The sequence below is a fragment of the Rosa rugosa genome, chromosome 2 (genome assembly GCF_958449725.1).
Source record: "Rosa rugosa chromosome 2, drRosRugo1.1, whole genome shotgun sequence".
NCBI classification, from domain to species: Eukaryota; Viridiplantae; Streptophyta; class Magnoliopsida; order Rosales; family Rosaceae; genus Rosa; species Rosa rugosa.
In genome coordinates this window covers 29,757,442-29,775,819 of record NC_084821.1, presented here as the reverse complement: position 1 = coordinate 29,775,819, position 18,378 = coordinate 29,757,442, and the positions used below count along the sequence as shown (strand labels likewise).

The window sequence follows — 18,378 nt, the reverse complement described above, 5'->3', positions numbered from 1 at the left end:
GACGGATCACAGATGGTGATCGATATTGACGGATCACAGATGGTGATCGATATTGAGTCACAGATGGTGAAGGATCACAAATGGTGATCGATATTGAGTCACAGATTGTGAAAGAATCACAGATGGTGATCGATATTGAAGGATCACAAATGGTGATCGATATTGAGTCACAGATGGTGAAGGATCACAGATGGTGATCGATATTGAGTCACAGATGGTGAAGGATCACAAATGGTGATCGATATTGAGTTACAGATGGTAACAGATCACAGATGGTGATCGATATTTAGTCACTGATGGTGACAGATCCAGGTAGGTGATTGAGACTTGGTCATAGATGGTGATTGGGATTAGGTCACAGATGGTGATCGTAATCGGTGCAACATTTTGAGTCTAGTATGCTTGTTTTGCTGTGACTTCCTGAACTAAATTGCACGCAGGGGTTACTATGAATTGTTTTGCTTGTTTTGCTGTGACTTCCTGAACTAAATTGCACGCAGGGGTTACTATGAATTGTTTTGCTTGTTTTGCTGTGACTTCCTGAACTAAATTGCACGCAGGGGTTACTATGATTTGTTTTGATTGATCTTTAAGGTCAAAGTGATGACGATTGTACTCTGTGTGAGGATAGGAAGATGATTTATTGTTTTCACCTTTGATGTCATGTTGATGACAAGGACTTCCGGTGGGAAGGAAATGAGTGTGATCTGTGTGGCTCGCCGTTGTGAGCTAAGGGATTTCCAAACACTACCTGAGGAGGTTTTGTTTGACTGGAACTTGTGTAATTGGATGCTAGGTTGGGAATCTGAGCATGTGGTTTAGTCACGATGTGACCTACCTAAGCATGTTGTGGAAGATTTTGGAACAGATGGTTCCAATTGTGAGTTATGTGCTTATCGTTGTTAGGTTGAGGTGACTTAAGAATGTGTTTTGCTTTGTGGTTTTGAGTTTACTCATATGAGCTTCATAAGCTTACCGGGTTTGTTGTGTGGCAACCCGGTGCACTATTCAATGGAATTGTGTAGGGGTAAATCCTGCAGGTCAGGGTAATCGTGGCTGAAGCTGAGGTGGCGTGCTGACAGCATTACGAGTAGGAAGCAGATTTTGTTGGCTTTGCCATTTTTATGACTTCCGTTATGTAGCAAAACTCTGAGGAGCATTTACGTTTTATTTTGTGATGGCAATTTAATTCGTAAGCTTATGTAATATATGACTCTACGGAGCGGGTCAATATTGACATAGTAGGTTCAGGGCATCAATATGTGTGTAGTTAAAAGGAGAAAACGTTTCCTGGTATTTTGTATTGATGACTGAACGTTCACGCATGTATAATTATGGGGTTATATATCGATTTTTATTTGTGTTAAAAATCAGGGGCGTGACATCACAGTTGTGAGGTCATCATTTTGACAAATGCTTTATGTGAGTGTGATTTGTCATTGTGATGATATGATATGATATGAACTTGATGTTTGGTTCTGTTTTGTGGAATTAAATATTGTTGCTTTAATTATCTCCGAGCTGAGAAATTATAAGCATGAGTGACGTGAGTCACTTTAATTGAGTTTACTCATACGGGCTGAAAAGCTTACCGGGTTTGTTGTTTACATTCCCGGTGCACTATTCTATGGTGTAGGGGTTATTGTGCAGGTTAGAATATCGGGTGATCATTATCAAAGCTGAGGTGTACGTTCGATGGCGTGGACGTGGAAGGGTGCTCTTAGTTTTAAGTCTTCCGCTGGGTAGTGAGTTGTGGTGGGTGTGTTTACTTATTGAATTGTCATTCAGTTTGATTTGTAAACTATCTGTAATGTAATATGTGACTCTTAAGAACGAGTCGGTATTGACATTGTGAGTTCAGTTTGTTTGTTACTTAGTTTAAATGAAAAAATTTCTATATGTGTTTTCTTGTGTTTGTTCTCGCGTTTCAGATTTGAATTTTCTTTATTCAAAATTCGGGGCGTGACAGTTTCAAACATCAAATCACGAATCAAAATATGTTATAGCATAGAATCAATCAAGAACAAAGATGAACCCATACAAAGTTCTTTTTACTTCCCTTAATTAAATTAACTAGATGAACGCACCATAGTTAACCCTATTAAGCATGCAATTACTAGTGGTAGCTAATCAGTAGCAAAAACACTTTTAACTCATAAAGCACAATGGAAGTTTGATCAATTCATACCAAGAACACAAGTTAGAACGCTAATCAAGCATGCAAGCACCTTAATATGGATGCAATTACATGTTCATCAATCAAAGTATGCATTCAAAGATCAATTAACACATAAAAGATGAGATTGAAGCTCGAAATTAACAATCATGCATAAACATATAAGAAATCGCAATTTTCATAGTGAAAACCTAAAACCTAAAACATGCTTCATAGTATTCGAAAACTACATATCTAAAATCAACACTTCATCCACCATAGAAATCGCAAAACATCATAGAACAATAAAATAAAACCCGAAATCAAATTGAAACCGAAAATTGTTTTACAAAATATCAAAAACCGAAAACAAAATAAGGTGTTCATGGTTACACTTTTTGATCTTCAAGGATGCAAGAAGCTTCAAAAGGTGGTGGAATGGATGAGGATCACGGCAAGGATTCTTGAATGGAGATGGAGGATGCTCACGGCCTTGAACTTTGGAACTTGATTATATTGCCGAAACTTTGGAGGAGAATGGGAAGTGTTTGTGGCTTTTGATTATGAATTTTGGGGTGTGTAGAATGTCTTCACAAACCCCCTATATATATTGCACGGCAAGGGCTAGGGTATCAAGGTCGAAATCTACTTGTGACATCATTCAACCAATGAAAATATTCCTTGAGAAGTAAAGAACAAGTCACCTCCTTATTTGCCGAAATCATCCTTGAACATTTCGGCCTCCTTGTATGTAGAATGGAATCAGGAATTCGAATTCAATATTTATTCCCTTATTTCTTGTCCAAAATTCCATAGAAATTCAAAACTATCCCAAATTGGTTTTTGTTGAAATTCCTTATATTTTCCTTTTAATTCTCACGGAAAAAGCAAGCAATATTGGATTAGGACTCCTCCAAGACGTCATAGATGATTCTAGAGACTCATGTGCAAGTCACATGCTTCAATCTTCGGGCCAGGCTTCTTCAATTGGGTTAATTCGAAACCCATCTCATGTAATTGCCGAAAATCTTCATTTATTCCAGAATATTCTTGAACAATCTTGATTCATCTTCAAGACACAGCATCTCCTAGTCTCACCAGGTCTCCTAGCAGCATCATGACTCCTAGTGTGATCAGGTTTCCTAGTCCAACTAGGACTCTGTCATTTCTCATTTCCGAACATCATTTTTCCGAGCTCACTCATAGTTGAGTTAGGATTCCTACTTCAACTGGGATTCCTTTTCCTGGTAGGACTGTGAAAACTTCATTTCTCCATTTCTTCTCATTTCTGCGCTCTTTACTCCTTGCCTTCCATTTCCAGACTCAAAACTACCTAAAAATACAAAATAAGTTAGAAATGATAATGTTAAGGAAATAACTAAGTAAAATGTAGAGAGAAATGCACTAAAAATATAGCAAATATTAGTCTCAATAGTGAACAAAGCAATAAATGGGAGACAATAGTGTAAGGTGTAAGGTGTAAGATGTAAGAGAGTGACCACTTATTATCTTTCACCATATCTTCCCACCTAAAGTCCCTAAGCCTAGCCAACAGCCCTTCCTTGCCTTCCAGTCCTCTACACATGCTCTTGGCCGGCCAACTAGGCCGGAATCCTGCGTTGATTGGCGTTGACCCATTTTCGTCCTTTGACGCACTTTCGTCGAATTTTCCCTCTTCAATTAAATCTCTAAAAAGACTTTGGAATTGGTCTTCGCTTTCCTAATACCAAATGTTCCTCCATGAATGTAGATTATTTTGGTAAAATTTCTTTGTCTTCTAGTGCAAAAAATTGCACCGATATTTTGATGGCCTTCCATTTTGAACTATCTCTTGTACCCTTCATAAGAAACGATACTCCGGATGTCCAGAATCTCTCTGTAAAATTTCAACTGATTTGGAGTTCATTTGGTCAGACTGTCACTCCTTCCTTGCCTAGCTCGGTTTCTCCTAGCTGGAGTAGGAAAAGGTGCTAAAATTGACATTTTAGTTTATTTCCAAGCTTCTCCATAATTTTCTATCATGATAAGAAAACCATAATAAATATATATAAATAAACACAAAGGTTAAGCAAAAGTAAGTGTTCATTTAAAAAAAAAACAATCCTATAAAAAGTTATAGCTATCGCTCTGGCGCGTACCAAAAAACCCTAACCCTAAATCGGTGTCTCTGCGCCGATCTGATCTCTGTCTCATCATCCTCACCATGGCTGGCATTGATGAAGTTACTGCTAGTTTTGTTGCTTCCATGGCGCTCGTCGGGGACGACGTTCTTGATGTTTCGCGCACTTCTGTTGTGGTGACCCGAGAGGGGGGTCCCACAGCGCCGCGATTCCGAGCCAATGAGGAATCGACATGTCACGAATGGCATCTCGATAGCTCATCAACCCGAAACCGCAAGGCCTTTTGAGTTTAGGTTGTTGGTTTACAAAACACTTTCTTGGACAAAAGTCACAAAACATTCTAGCAACCGAACAACATATTTTCGCAAGCGGAATTTAAAGTGAGCTAAAAGATTTGGGCTTACAATAGGATCCCAATTTGGAAAATAACGAATCACGAAGTAAAAACAAGTATGAGAGACGCGCCCCAGGGTTACGGGTCTCTCGAAATTTTGTAGATGAGTGAATAGAAAACTAATAAACAAATAAATTAGTAAGAAAATAAATAACTAAGTTACTTCAAAATCCGATAAGGGACCAAAACCTTCCTTTAATTTGATAAAACTAAAGAGAAATGCGCTAAGCCGGGCCATGTGCCTCCCCTGTACGCTTCCCGACCACATGCTCGAAACCTGCACACTATAGTAGGGGTGAGCTTTCGTCCTCGCATGCCCAGTAGGGGCCGACCCAACCATGCTAGGTTTGAAAATAATAATATGCTTGAAAATATTTACTACATAATATTGTGCACGTTTATCGAAAAATGCTTTAAGAAAAGTGGCAACCACAAACATTTGTTTTCTTTCATAAAACATATGCAGTATGCTTCACACACTTGGAGCTCCGAGATACTTACCTGCCGGCCAATATAAATCAAATCGATGACCGACCTGGTTCGTCCTGAATTCGAGAACCGGCCAACTACTCTGTAGTCCTTGTGACTACAAGTAGCGAAAGTGTCCATTTCCTGGCCCTGAGTCTCCTATGACTGGTTCACTGTCTGTACTCACTCTTCCTCGACAAACATAGGAGCACGGCTCCCTCCGGAGGTTCACGGTTATCGACACCATGGGATCCCTAGGAATCAACGCGTCTAGGTCCCATTCACTTTCAGGTCACAAGTACACACATACAAGGGTACAGTATCTCAACATGCAAGTCTAGCCTCGGTTTTCACAATTAGCAATTATCAGTTCCGAAAACACATGTATCACGAGGCATCGACTAATGAACAACCAAAAATGTTCTTACAGGCAACATACTATCTTAGTATAGCATTCCACATATACTGAAAAGCCTCTAACAAGGAAGGGACAGCTCACCCTACCTGGAATTGGAGTGCTCGCCCAATCTTAGCCTCGTTTCCGACTTTCGATACTTCTTCCAATTTCATGTGCACATGCTCGAGTCCTTTAACAAAAAGTATATTCGATAAGTAACTAATTCATAACTCATTTGCTCAATTTCTTTGAGTCACCAATTTATTCTAAATCGATACTTAATGGTAACCATTTCCGAACAATTCACTTAACGGAGTAAGCTCATTCGGGAGATGGTGATCACACTTCTTTCCATGTTAAAATTTCGGTCAACCAATTTGACCTCAATTTATTTAGCTTCTAAACCTTAAGCAATTAAATAGCAACCACCATTCCCAAATAATCCAAATGATATAGCATTTAAATCATTTGGGATATGGTGACCATACTTGACACATTCACCTTCATTTGTTTAACATTTCTACTTTAAGGGAACAAATGATAATTACCATTCCCGAAGGATTACGATTTTGGGAGATGGTAACTTTAAAATACTTCACTTGTAATTGTTTCCTTAACCATAATTGAAAATCCTTCTTTAACTTAATGGCATGCATAAAGTCCACTATTCACTACCACTAATTTCCTCTCGATAATGGTTAATACTCATATCTCCTATTTTTCGTATCAAAACTTCTTTGAAAGAGTTCACCAAGTTAACCATTACTAAATTTCCAAAATTTACAACAGACCCACTTCTTTAATCAAACAAAACCAATCATCTAATTGCAATGAGCTCATTCAAGCCAAGTTTCCAACAAAACTAATAATGCACAGAACCACTTAAACATTTAAGCAGCACCAAATCTTAATTTGCACTTGGTGAAACCTTAACTTCAATCAGTACAAACAATACACGACCAAATAGATCCAAATATCCAACCCTTACCATTCTTCTTTTCCACAATCAATTCTGTTCTTCGATAGCCTTTGACACCAACTCGATTTCTTCATAGCCTTCAAAACTATAATAACAGTACCAAATCACTGCCCTATTAAGCATATAAAATCAAAGATCATACAATTTTTCGTGACAAGACAGAGTCCAAAAATCAAGGCCTTACCCCATCTTCTTCAACTGTGGATCAACCAAAACGCAGATGTTCTAACCCCAGCTTCGTGCTATACTCTTCAAACCCCAAAATGAAGAACTCCTCAAACCTCAATTTCCAAATTAAACTGCAGTGGATTAGGGATTCCTCCATCCAAATCGAAATTCGGGGTTTAACCAAAAGAGGGTACGATAATTACCTATTCGAAACTGTGCGGAAATTTAGCATCCATGAGGGACGGAGCAGCGGTGGCTCATAAGCCAGCGGCAGCGCGAGAAGCGCGTGCGGGGGCTCTGGTCGGAGTCGGAGGTCGGGGCCCTAGGGTTTTGGTGTTTGACAAGGCGCTGATTCGATTCTTGATGGTGGTTTCGCTCGGTTTGAACTGGAGACCGGAAAACGAAGACATGCAGAGGCAATACTCCGGTGACGGTGCGTGCGGTAGTCTTCCGGCGTCGATCGTCAGCGAAACTTTGGGGTTTCAATGCTCGGTTTGGTCTGGGCACGTTGGTGTCAGCGGTGTGTTGAAATGATGGTCGGAGATGGAAGCTCTGGCCGGCCAACCCGGCGGGACTGTGGTGGTCGTCTGTGGAGATTAACGACGATGCTCGGTGGTGATCTCAGTTGGGCTTTGGTCAGATTTTGGTGCTGGTTCGATTAGTGGTGACGGTGTGGTGAGATGGTGGCCGGAGCTGGAGTCTCCGGTCGTGTCAGAGAGAAGGAGAACGAAAGAGAGAGGTTGGGGTCGATGCATGGCTTCAATTTCTCTTGGGTTTGGGTCGCATCTTCGTGCTGCATTGATGGGTGGTGGCGGTTTTGCAAGGTGGTGGCCGGAGATAGTGGCTTCCGGCCCTTGCAGAGGGAAGAAGAAGAAAGAGGGGACGAGAGGTCGGGAGAGAGAGAGAAGGGAGGACGCGGCTGCAAGGGAGAAAAAGGGAGAGTTTTGGTTTTAGAGTTTCCCATTTTCCTATTTATACTTGTGTACGTGAAATACCAATTTTGCCCTTGCGATGAATTACGGAACTCTCCTAGCTGATATCCTTCGGGTTTTGGGCTCGTAACTTTCCTTTCCCTTTTCCTTAGTAATTTCTCGACGTTGCCTAGAGTCCAAACTCGATTTTGTTAAAACTAAAAATCCAAAACTTTGTTACAACTTAATTTATCGTCTTCAAAACTTCAACAAACGATCGCCTCACTAAACTTCGGTAACCTTCCAGGCCCAAATGAAAGAATCTCGGCCCAAACTTAAATCATAAGGCTCAATAGGTGGTCTCGACACCAAAACAGTCTCCGAAGTCGATTTCTTCACTTAAATCACCTTGCGAAAAATCTTTTTGGTGAAAATTACCTTCTAAAAATTAAGCAAAATTTTCGGGGGCTCACATCTGTAGGGACAATTTGTCACCCTTCACAATCCTTCCTGTTGGCTAGACCACTGACTCCAAAACCTTTTGGGCTGTCAGATCTCACGCGTCAATTCCGACTTGTATGGCATTTGGATGGCAAATTTAAGGTTCAAGAGAGGCCTGAGAAACATTACGTGTTTGCTTTCGATCTGAGGCGCGATCGAAATCGGGTGCCATGGGGAAGACCATGGTATTTTAACAGTGCTCCAATGATTATCCAAGAGTACAATGGTTTGACTCCGATTCATACCATTGATATGGCATCACTCTTCTTCTGGGTGCGGATCAAGAATATCCCCCTGCTTTGGAGGAACCAGAGACGATGAAGGCAGTGGCCTCTGTGGCTGGTATGTATCTGGATTTGGATGAGAAGCTGTTTAACTGGAAAGGGACCATTAGGGTTCGGTTAGCTAATGCCATTGATAAGCCTTTCCTCCTGAAATAGACTCTGAAGCTTGCACCAGGTATTGTGGAAGAAATTACTTTCTTTTTCAAAAACTTGGTGGGATTATGTAAAACTTGTAATCTGATCATCCATAAGGACGGGATATGCAAAGCTACTCCTCGAGTATCGGTGCAGGGTGCTTTGCAAAAGGAAAACAGATTGGACTTGCCCAATCCATTTCAAAATGTGGTTAGTGAAACCCAAGCAGCGGGAAGTTTTAGCTTTCAGGGAGATCGCACCTCCATTACTATCCCTCGTACTCTCTTTGTGGTAAAAGAGCCAACAAAGCCAAGGAAGCCGGTGGTTATAAAAGAAGGTTGCCCTGAAAGCCTCAGAGAATGGAAGTACTTCGAGAGCTCTGGCGATCATTGACACTTGTTGGTGACATCACGAGTATGAAAGTATGTGCAAATTTGTGTGATGTTACCTACTCCCAAGATTAGGAGGTCAAATTTTAGTCAAGGGGAAAAGTAAGAGTATCGTACTCATGGAATTCAGTAACTCTACCCTAAGCTAGATTACTGCGAAAATAAAACCTAGAAAAACATGCGAGTCTATCTTTTTATAAATTAATAGTCTCGGCCCTTTGGAAGCCAAAACTATCAATAATGACATTTACAATGGTAAAGTTGCACAAAAATAAACTAAGCAAATAAAATAAAATAAAATAGAGACTTTGATCAATGAGATAAATAGGAGTATAGGTTTTGCACCTAGCCTCCCTCATGCATATAATGTAACCCATTTTCTAATAATAACATGCTTTGATAGATTTCCCCTTAGTGCTTTGATGAAGCTACGAAGAAACCAACTAGTCATGCAATTTAACAATCTCTTCCGAAGCAAAGCTAAATTACACAACCTTTATACCATTCAAATCTTCCGGATCCTTAATTGCCTATGGTGCGGTGAGCCTAAATTCTTCTGGAACCTAAACCCATACTCTTTTTGTATTTTTTTTTGGATTAATTTTAGTTTACCCCCTGAGGTTTGGGGGTGACATTTGTCACCCCCTCTATTCTCAATTTTGAATTTTTACCCCCCAAACTTTCCAATTTCAATCAGCCGTGTCCAATTTCTCCTATTCCGTCCAAATTGGACGTTAACTCTGATCGGACCCACATTGAGGGCTAAAATATTAATTTCAAGACAAAAAAAAAAATTGATAGGAGCATTTTAATGCGATATTTTAATATTTAACTCCCTATATTTTGCTTAGGTATTTCCTTTACTTAATCATTATTAATTTAGTTTCTATTTTCTAGGTACATTGGAATAAATGACAAAGAAATGAGATGAGATGAAGAAATGGAGTTTTCCTGGTTCGACTAGGAATCCCAGTCAACGCAGGAATCCTGATGAGGCTAGGAAACCTGAAGGCATTAGGAGACCACATGGCTTGAAGATGACGTTGGAGATATTTCGGGAGATTAAATCTGATTTTTGCCATGGGAAATGATGGAGATAATGTGAAAATCAAGGGAGAGTCATAAGAAGATTACGTTGGAGATATTATTGGGGAATTAAATCTGATTTTGCCATGGGAAATTATGGAGTTAATGTCAAAAATCAAGAGAGGATCAAGGGTAATGATGCCATGGAGAGATTTAAGGGAGAAAATGTCCAAAATAAGTCCAGATTCATTCCTAATTTCACTCAAGAGTATTTTGGCCGAAAATTAAGAGAAAAATCAGATAAAATCTTGGGAAAATCAGCAATAATATATTTGGAAAGATTATGGAGTTATTTTGGAGCTTCCTGATTGGTTGAGTGACATGGCAGAGCTGACGTGGCATTAATTTATTGGTTGGAGCTGTGTGGTGCAACCAGAAAATTCCTTGGAAATTAAATTCATGAAGCCTTGCCTTCCCCTATATATACCCCTCTTTGCTAGACGTTTTAAACCACAACACAACACAACAACACACCTCTCTCTCCCTCATAAAATAAACATTAGAAAAATTCTCTCCATTCTCTAGTCTTCAGCAGCTCTGCGTCTCAACCAAGGAGGAGAAGAAGTCATGCAATACATCAAGATCCTATCCGCCATCCACCCTTGTGTCGTCCCTAGAAGACTGCTTGCTTTCAAGGATCCTCAAGTTCTTCGTCTCAAAGCTTGTCATCCATCTTTCACGGTGTATTTCATACTTTCTTTTATTTTCCTTTGTTTGATTCGTAGAGTTATGAATTCTAGTTAACATGACGTTAAGGGCAAAGTTTAAAGCCCATTTTTATGTTTTGAAATAAAGTTGTGATTTTTATATGTTGATTTATATGTTGCTTATGTGAGATTGCTTAATTGATTTTGTTTTATAGAAAACTTTTATATGTATGTGTTCTTTGGTGGCCAACTTAGGATATATGCATGTAATTGGAGCTAGATTTAAGTAGTGAAGGCTTTGGACAAAAGTCGAAATCAATTAAGGAGGATTGCAAATAGATGAGCTTTGTCATACTAGGTTGTGCACTTTGGTTGACATCCTTTCTTTGTTCTTCATGCATTGAATGTGTTCTTGAGTAGCTAGCTTTCTAGACTATGATTGCATATTCAATAGGTTTAATCACTACTAGAATTATGGCCCCAGACATCGGCCAAAAACCGATGAGAAACAAAAACCCGACTGATGTCTTTGTAGGTGATGAGAAAGATCCGGAAAATGCAGACATCGGTTTTTAGCCGATGTCTAGTATTCGTGTAGACATCGGTTCCGAATTATAAATCGATGTAAATAGGTTTAAATGATAACATTATTTTACTATTGTTGAACCCACATTTTATTGTATTTAATGCTTAAAGAAATATAGATTACACAACACAAGTTTGCGTTTTAACATCGTTATTGATTTAAGAACCGATGACTGATACTGTTACAGACATCGGTTCCCATTTTGGAACTGATGTCTGGTACTCAGTAACATATCGTTTTCGACAAAAAATCGATGTCTGTATATTTTAGTAACATCGATATCCATTTTGGAATTGATGTCTGGTACTCAGTAACATATCGTTTTCGACAAAAAATCGATGTCTGTATATTTTAGTAACATCGATTTCCATTTTGGAACTGATGTTTGGTACTCAGTAACATATCGTTTTCGCCAAAAAATCAATGTCTGTATATTTCAGTGACATCGATTTTCATTTTGGAACTGATGTATCTGTATTACTAGACATCAGTTTTTATGGTTAAAACTGATTTCAACTTTATATCTAGACATCACATTCTATAAAGAGGATGATGTCCACAAAATATGTAGCTGCTGTTATAAATTGCAATTTCAATAGTTGACAAGAGTGATTTGAATATTGGAGTATTATATCTGAAATCATCATCCTTAACGGTTTACAAAATGGGCAAAATAAAACCCCAATTCACCTACTACAAGGCTAGCCTAGCAATTGGTATTCATGTTTGTTCATAATTGCTACAAAAAAGTTAATTAAAAGCTAGCCTAACTCAAAATCAAGAAACTGGTCAGAACCTACAGCAGAGTCTGTAAGTAGTCGGCTACTTTAATGCGGACCTCGTCAAGTTGTTGTTGGGTATGCCATCACCAACCTACGAAAAAAAAACAATTGTCACAGAAGAGGTATAGCAAAACTTACGATTTATATGATCATGTCATGAGAATGAATTAATGAACAACCACCTTGATGCAAAGAGGAGCTCTAAAAGAGCTATTTGATTGCATGCATGGTCATATGGTTTAAACTATTGGCTATTTACCAAAACCACCATTTAATCCCATTGCTGAAATGTAGAGTATAAAATGGATACATTGGAGTGAGGCAGCCACTACACTTGGATTTCAATGTTACAACAGCTTTGGCATAGCTAAAAACATATGAAAAAGCAAAATTCACAGAACAAATTGGAGATGGTTACCATTGCAACATGATGCCCTGCAGCTTTAAGACTAGAAATAGCTCCAAATTTTCCCTTTGGAGTCAATGATGACTTGATAAATTCCTTTTCTATTCCAACTGATTTTGCTATAGTTGCAACTGCCTCTTCCTTGTCCCCAGAAAACAGGACAGTTCTGATACCCTTCTGCTGGAGTCTTCCAGTCGAAGCAAAAACAAGTCAGCACACCATGCAGAAAAAACGCCAGATAATCCTTGGTAATTTCAACTTTTCAAATCATCAACTGCCTATTGTATGTAATGAAACCACAGCCACACATGAAAAACGCCATCACAAAACCACCATAACAATCTTTGTTATGGTTCCATGAACACACAAAACATTGAATGGAAACAAAATGACAGGCGCATTGCTATGGTTGCCATGGTAAAGTTCACCAGAAATACAAATAATAATACAGATAAATCATTTCCATGCACTTTGCACCTCAATGCTTCAAATGTGATAGAGATATTACCTAGTTACAGTAAACTCAGCATCTTCCTGCAGGCTGTCGGATATTGCAATAGCACCGATGATACCTTCCCCTTCACGTCCAACATATACAATTGTTTTTGAATAATTTGAGGGTGTTATGCCTTCTGATGATTGATGCACGACATGCTCTAGTTTTGAAATGTCAGATCGATCTGTTCTTCTCTGGAAACGCTCATGAACCCATTCCAAAGAACCCACTGCAACCAAAAGGCCATCTACTTCTGCTAATGTTCCAAAACCTGGTTCGGTTAATTGCCTTTTTGTGACTGAGATACTCAACTCCAATGATTTGGCTTTGTTTAAGATAGCATCAGCAATTGGATGTGATGTTGTACTCTCTACAGCAGCAATTATTTGAAGAATTTCCGAGTCTTTATACTTGAAAGAAGCAATGCTAGAAATAGCAGGTTTTCCTTCAGTGAGGGTTCCTGTCTGAAGGTTGAAGCTTCGAGTGAGATTGCAGAGATAACTTCACATATGAGCAAGAGTAAAATGATTCATCTCTTCAGAGCCAGTACAATGTGTATGAGTGAGCATGATTGTGTAAATGCAAATCTACCTTGTCTAAAGCAATATGATCTATACTGGCCAAGCGTTCCAATACATCTGCTCCTCTCACAAGGAGTCCTTGCCTTGCTCCTGCTCATTTTTCAGTGCAACAAAAGTAATATTAGAACTCTCCAGAAATACCTTAGTGTTATAACTAGAAAGAATATTAAGCATGCTTGAATATATGATTGAACCTCTCAAACACCAAATTAACAATATTAAGTAAGGTTGACAGAAGTATGACAATTATATATCCAATACCCAACACGAGTTTCTCACAGATATACAAAATCAAAGTGAATATAAATGAAGATGGTAGATGGTGCACCAAGAGAAGTGCCAACTAGGATTGCTGTGGGTGTTGCAAGACCCAGTGCACAAGGGCAAGAAACTACCTGCAATAGAACACGAATACTTCATGTTTTGACATGTATGCCTTATATGAGATTTCAATACGAGATCTAATTTTATTATACTTTTCCTTTTGTAATAGTTTGACATGTATGCCTTATAATGAAGAACTATTTCTGGTATTTACATCATTACATAAAAATAATTCATCCCTAAATTAAAACTCTTGCGAATAATTAATGTTTAACTATCATAACAAGACTCACCGAGCTTGCAGAAACACCGAATCCAAAACCCAGAAATCGAGCTTGAAGAATCACCACTTGAACTCAGAAATCGAGCGTGAAGGATGAAGAATCACCAAGCTTCGAGGTTGAAGAATCACCGAGCTTGAAGCCTTGAACCCAGAAATCCAATCCAAAATCAAACCCAGAAAACCCTGAAAAGTGTGAACCCAGAAATTCGATTGAGAGTAAAACCCAGAAAGACTGAGAATAGAGTTTACCTGCGAGCTGGAGAGCTAGAGAGCTGGCCGGACAGAGACTGAGAATCGAGTCAATCGACTGATCGAGAGAGAGCCTGTCGGATAGAGAGAGAGCGACTGGCCAACGGTCGACGGAGCGTGCAGAAAAGAGAGAGAGAGCGACGGAACCCAGAAGAGAGAGCGACGGAGCGTTTTAGAACCCTGGATAAGGGTAAGGTGCTGCTCAGAGGCGGAGGAGGAAGACGAGGAGGTCGGGTGAAAATGAGTTAGGGTTAGGGAATGACTCAAAGTCAATGCAAGTGGTGTGGGAAAAAAAACTAAGTGTGGGGGGAATGAAATTTTTAGTCCCCGCGTTTCTCAAATTTTTCAACTTAGTCCCTCCGCGTTTTTGTAAATTTTTCGTACGAAACTTTTCTCATCGGTTTCTTTGGTGACTGATGTCCATAATAACAATAGAAATCGGTTTCTTCACAAACTGATGTTAACATGATTTTTAACATCAGGTGCAATCCTGACCGATTTAATAGTGGTGATGTCTAATGACATTATTCTAGTAGTGAATTTAGGTGCTTTCACTTAGATTAAATATTCAAGGAAAGTAAAAAATGGGAAATCGTTTGCTTTCTAACGGTTCACATGGTCAACTTCTTTCTCATGACATAGAAAATCAACTATAGGAATTGTGATTGGATTTCATTCATATGGATGTGGTTTTGATCTTTGTTCCTTGTGTTCCACCCTTGTATATGTGTTTTTAGATTTTCTTTATTTAATTTTTAATTTTATAATTCTAAATCCCCCATTTTCGATTACTTGGTTTCTTTTGTATATAATTTTGTAAATATAATACTTTTTACTTTTATTAATTCTTTATTTGTTTTTACAATTACAGGTGTACCCTCAATCCCCGGTTAGAACGATCCCTATTTACCATATACTAACAACTACATGCAGGGTTAAATTGTGCGCTTACTTTAAGCGTTATCAATTTTTGGCGCCGTTGCCGGGGATTGAAAAATCACTTGTTTTTGTTTATTATTTTTGTATATAAACTGTTTGAAACTTAGTGTAAATTAACTAGGTTATTTTTTATATTGTTGAACACGAGTTTTAATTGTAAGTTGTAAATTGAATGGAATAGGTGAAGTCTCTTTTGTTAATATTGGTCTAAACCCGTTATTGGTGCCTAGTTCAGGTCCCTTAAGGTTGAGGGCGGCCTTTATTAACACTTGTTGAACTGTCTTCACACTTATGACCTTTTTCATCTTAGTAAGTATAGCCTATGTGGAATGATGTCTAGGAAGGGGACAACGATCATGACGGTTTTTGAATCCAGAAGTGCTTGCAAATGGGCCTAAACCACTATGTGGGAGTAGCTCATGTCAAAAATGGATTTTGTCTCTCGTGTTCGTCCTCCCCTACCTGGCCATTTCAGTAAGGTTGCCCAAATGATGTGAAGGGAGTTTGTGTCTAGGCGACTATACTTGGGCCGCACGTCCACTTGATTTACCGCTTAGAATTAAATTCGATATCAATAATATTTATAACAAAAGAAAATGTTGTGATACACTAGGGTACAAAATTAACACTTGTAAAAAGACTTGTCACGTTTTATACTCACTTGTGTAACTTGTGTCTTATGTACAATTTACTTGTTAATTATACTTGTATTTTGTAATTCATAGTTACATGTTTTTATATTTTTTATTTCTTTGTTAATTATAGTGACTAACTTTATTTAATGGAGGTACTGTCTGGCTGAAAGACGTTAAACTCAAGCGCTGCTTGGGAGGCAATCCAATTCAGAAGCAGCTGTGAAGGAATCTACAAACACAGATTTGCTTTCTCTTTCCCTATTTTTTTTTATTTTTCAATTTTTCTCTTTTGTTTTTATTGTAGGATTTGTTTTCATAAATGCCTTCTATCTATGCTTATTTGTCTCATTGCATGCTTATAATTGAAAATGGAAAAATACAAAAAATAAAAAAAATGTCAAAAAATAAAAAAATTGTATTTGTTTTTGTTTTTGTTTTCGAGTCATAGGATGCCCTTTCAACTGTCTAGGATGATTCAATATCTCTGAAATTATGGCTAAAAGAGGATCACAATATTGAGATGATTTTAAATGGTATTCTTTGGTTAATTGAGATATATGAAAAGCATATGCATGTGTAGTGGATATGGATTTCGTGACCTTGGTACAGAATATGAGCATGTTAAGATGAATTTTGATTCATGCCCACGTCCCTCTTTTTCTTGGAGTGATAAATGAAAAATATTCTTATTTTCTTGGCGATATTTTGATGATCTCATTATTCTTTCATTTGATTGATTGCTTGCCATAGATTAAGTTAAATGGACTAGAGAATGCTAGAATTCACTCTTGTGCTTGTTGAGAGTTTTATCAATACATGTCCCTGATTTTGGAAAAGATAGAGGCACCCTAGGAATTACCACCATTGCCAAATAAGCCTATATCCCCATTTGTGCCCGTCGTGGGACCCCCTAGATAAAACCCTTTGAGCCTACATTAAGCCTTTTCTTTCATCACCCTTAAAATCCTTAACCCTGAACCTTAGTATAGTTACAATCCTACCCTTTGTTCTAAAAACTTAGTGGAGCTATCTTTTGAGACTTACTACATGGATTTGGTGGCAAGGATGGAGATTTAGAAGAGGTGTAAGTTCAAGTGTGGGGGTAGACTTGTCCATCAAAAGGAAAAAAAAATTATGTGAAGGAAATGAAAAAGATGAAAAAATGTGTACGGCTAGAAAAAAAGAAAAGAAAGAAAGAAAAAAAAAAAAAAAATATATATATATATATATATATATATATATATATATGTTTATGGATTTTAGTCCCCATACTTGGTGAGTTTGGAGTTTGTTTTGAATTGAAGACCCACTATAGAAAAATTTGGTCTTTGTCCAATTCACGAGAGTTCAAAGGAAGTTTAGAATGAAGACATTAGTCCCTTTTATTTTGCCTCTATGGGTGTGGCGTTTTGCTTTGGTGGATTTCTAGAAGTCTCTCTACATCAACACAAGCTCTACTAGGTTTTTAGGATACTTTGTTAAATTCCTTACCTTTGTTTCTTAAAACCTTGAGCCTTGGCCCCATTACAACCCTTTATAAGACCTTCTTGATCCTTAAGATGGGACAACCTTTGATCTGTGGAGATGAGTTATAAGAGTTGAACCTATGGCTTGGGTCCATTTGTGAAAGTAGTTGATATCTTTCATGAGATCTTTTGAAAAAATTATATTCACAAAGTGCTTTTCGTTTCTTATATATGTGAGCTATTTGATTGCCTCAAAATATTTTCTCTCACATATAATTGAGTGATTATAAGCTTTTAAGCATTGCTATAAATCTGAGAGAAGAAAGAGTGGATATACCTTGTGAGGATATGAATCATACTTGTCTAAAACATGCTGAGCTCCACCCCATCACCATTGTTACAACCAAGTCCTACTTGTGTATATGTGGATTATATGCTTCAATTAACTCTCGAATATCTAAATATTGATTCTTGGTTGAGTGCTAATCTTGATGCTATGAAAGTAAGAGATTTCTGAGACAAATAGTTGGAAGGCTTAGTAGTTTTTGAGTTAAGTGTCCTTGAGTCTTTTACATTTTCTATACCTAGTGTATTTCATGAGTCATTGAGTCTTTGTTTTTAATTTCTTTCTTTTGATTTTGCTAAGGGACTAGCAAAAGCTAAGTGTGGGGGAATTTGATAGGAGCATTTTAATGCGATATTTTAATATTTAACTCCCTGTATTTTGCTTAGTTATTTCCTTTACTTAATCATTTTTAATTTAGTTTCTATTTTCTAGGTACATTGGAATAAATGACAAAGAAATGAGATGAAATGAAGAAATGGAGTTTTCCTGGTTCGACTAGGAATCCCAGTCAACGCAGGAATCCTGATGAGGCTAGGAAACCTGAAGGCATTAGGAGACCACATGGCTTGAAGATGACGTTGGAGATATTTCGGGAGATTAAATCTGATTTTTGCCATGGGAAATGATGGAGATAATGTGAAACTCAAGGGA

At 38.1% G+C, this 18,378-nt stretch overlaps 1 protein-coding gene and 1 long non-coding RNA gene across 3 annotated transcripts; both read right to left on the bottom strand.

Annotated features, from left to right (window-relative positions):
* Nucleotides 1–4,891: 4,891 nt before the first annotated feature.
* Nucleotides 4,892–6,956, bottom strand: LOC133733643 (uncharacterized). 2 transcript variants are annotated; one of them, XR_009857812.1, is made up of 5 exons: nucleotides 6,885–6,956; nucleotides 6,698–6,812; nucleotides 6,523–6,598; nucleotides 5,642–5,724; nucleotides 4,892–4,953 (listed from the first exon to the last, which is right to left on the bottom strand). It is a non-coding gene; the product is annotated as an uncharacterized LOC133733643 (long non-coding RNA). The 2 variants fall into 2 exon arrangements; XR_009857811.1 differs by lacking the exon at nucleotides 6,885–6,956 and having other exon boundaries at nucleotides 6,698–6,878.
* Nucleotides 6,957–11,888: 4,932 nt separating this feature from the next.
* LOC133730621 (copper-transporting ATPase PAA2, chloroplastic-like) lies at nucleotides 11,889–14,028 on the bottom strand. Its single transcript, XM_062158176.1, has 6 exons — nucleotides 14,024–14,028; nucleotides 13,814–13,899; nucleotides 13,496–13,575; nucleotides 12,917–13,368; nucleotides 12,421–12,595; nucleotides 11,889–12,093 (listed from the first exon to the last, which is right to left on the bottom strand). The coding sequence occupies exons 1-6, from the start codon at nucleotides 14,026–14,028 to the stop codon at nucleotides 12,043–12,045; spliced, it is 849 nt and encodes a 282-aa protein (XP_062014160.1). The 3' UTR covers nucleotides 11,889–12,042.
* Nucleotides 14,029–18,378: the final 4,350 nt, after the last annotated feature.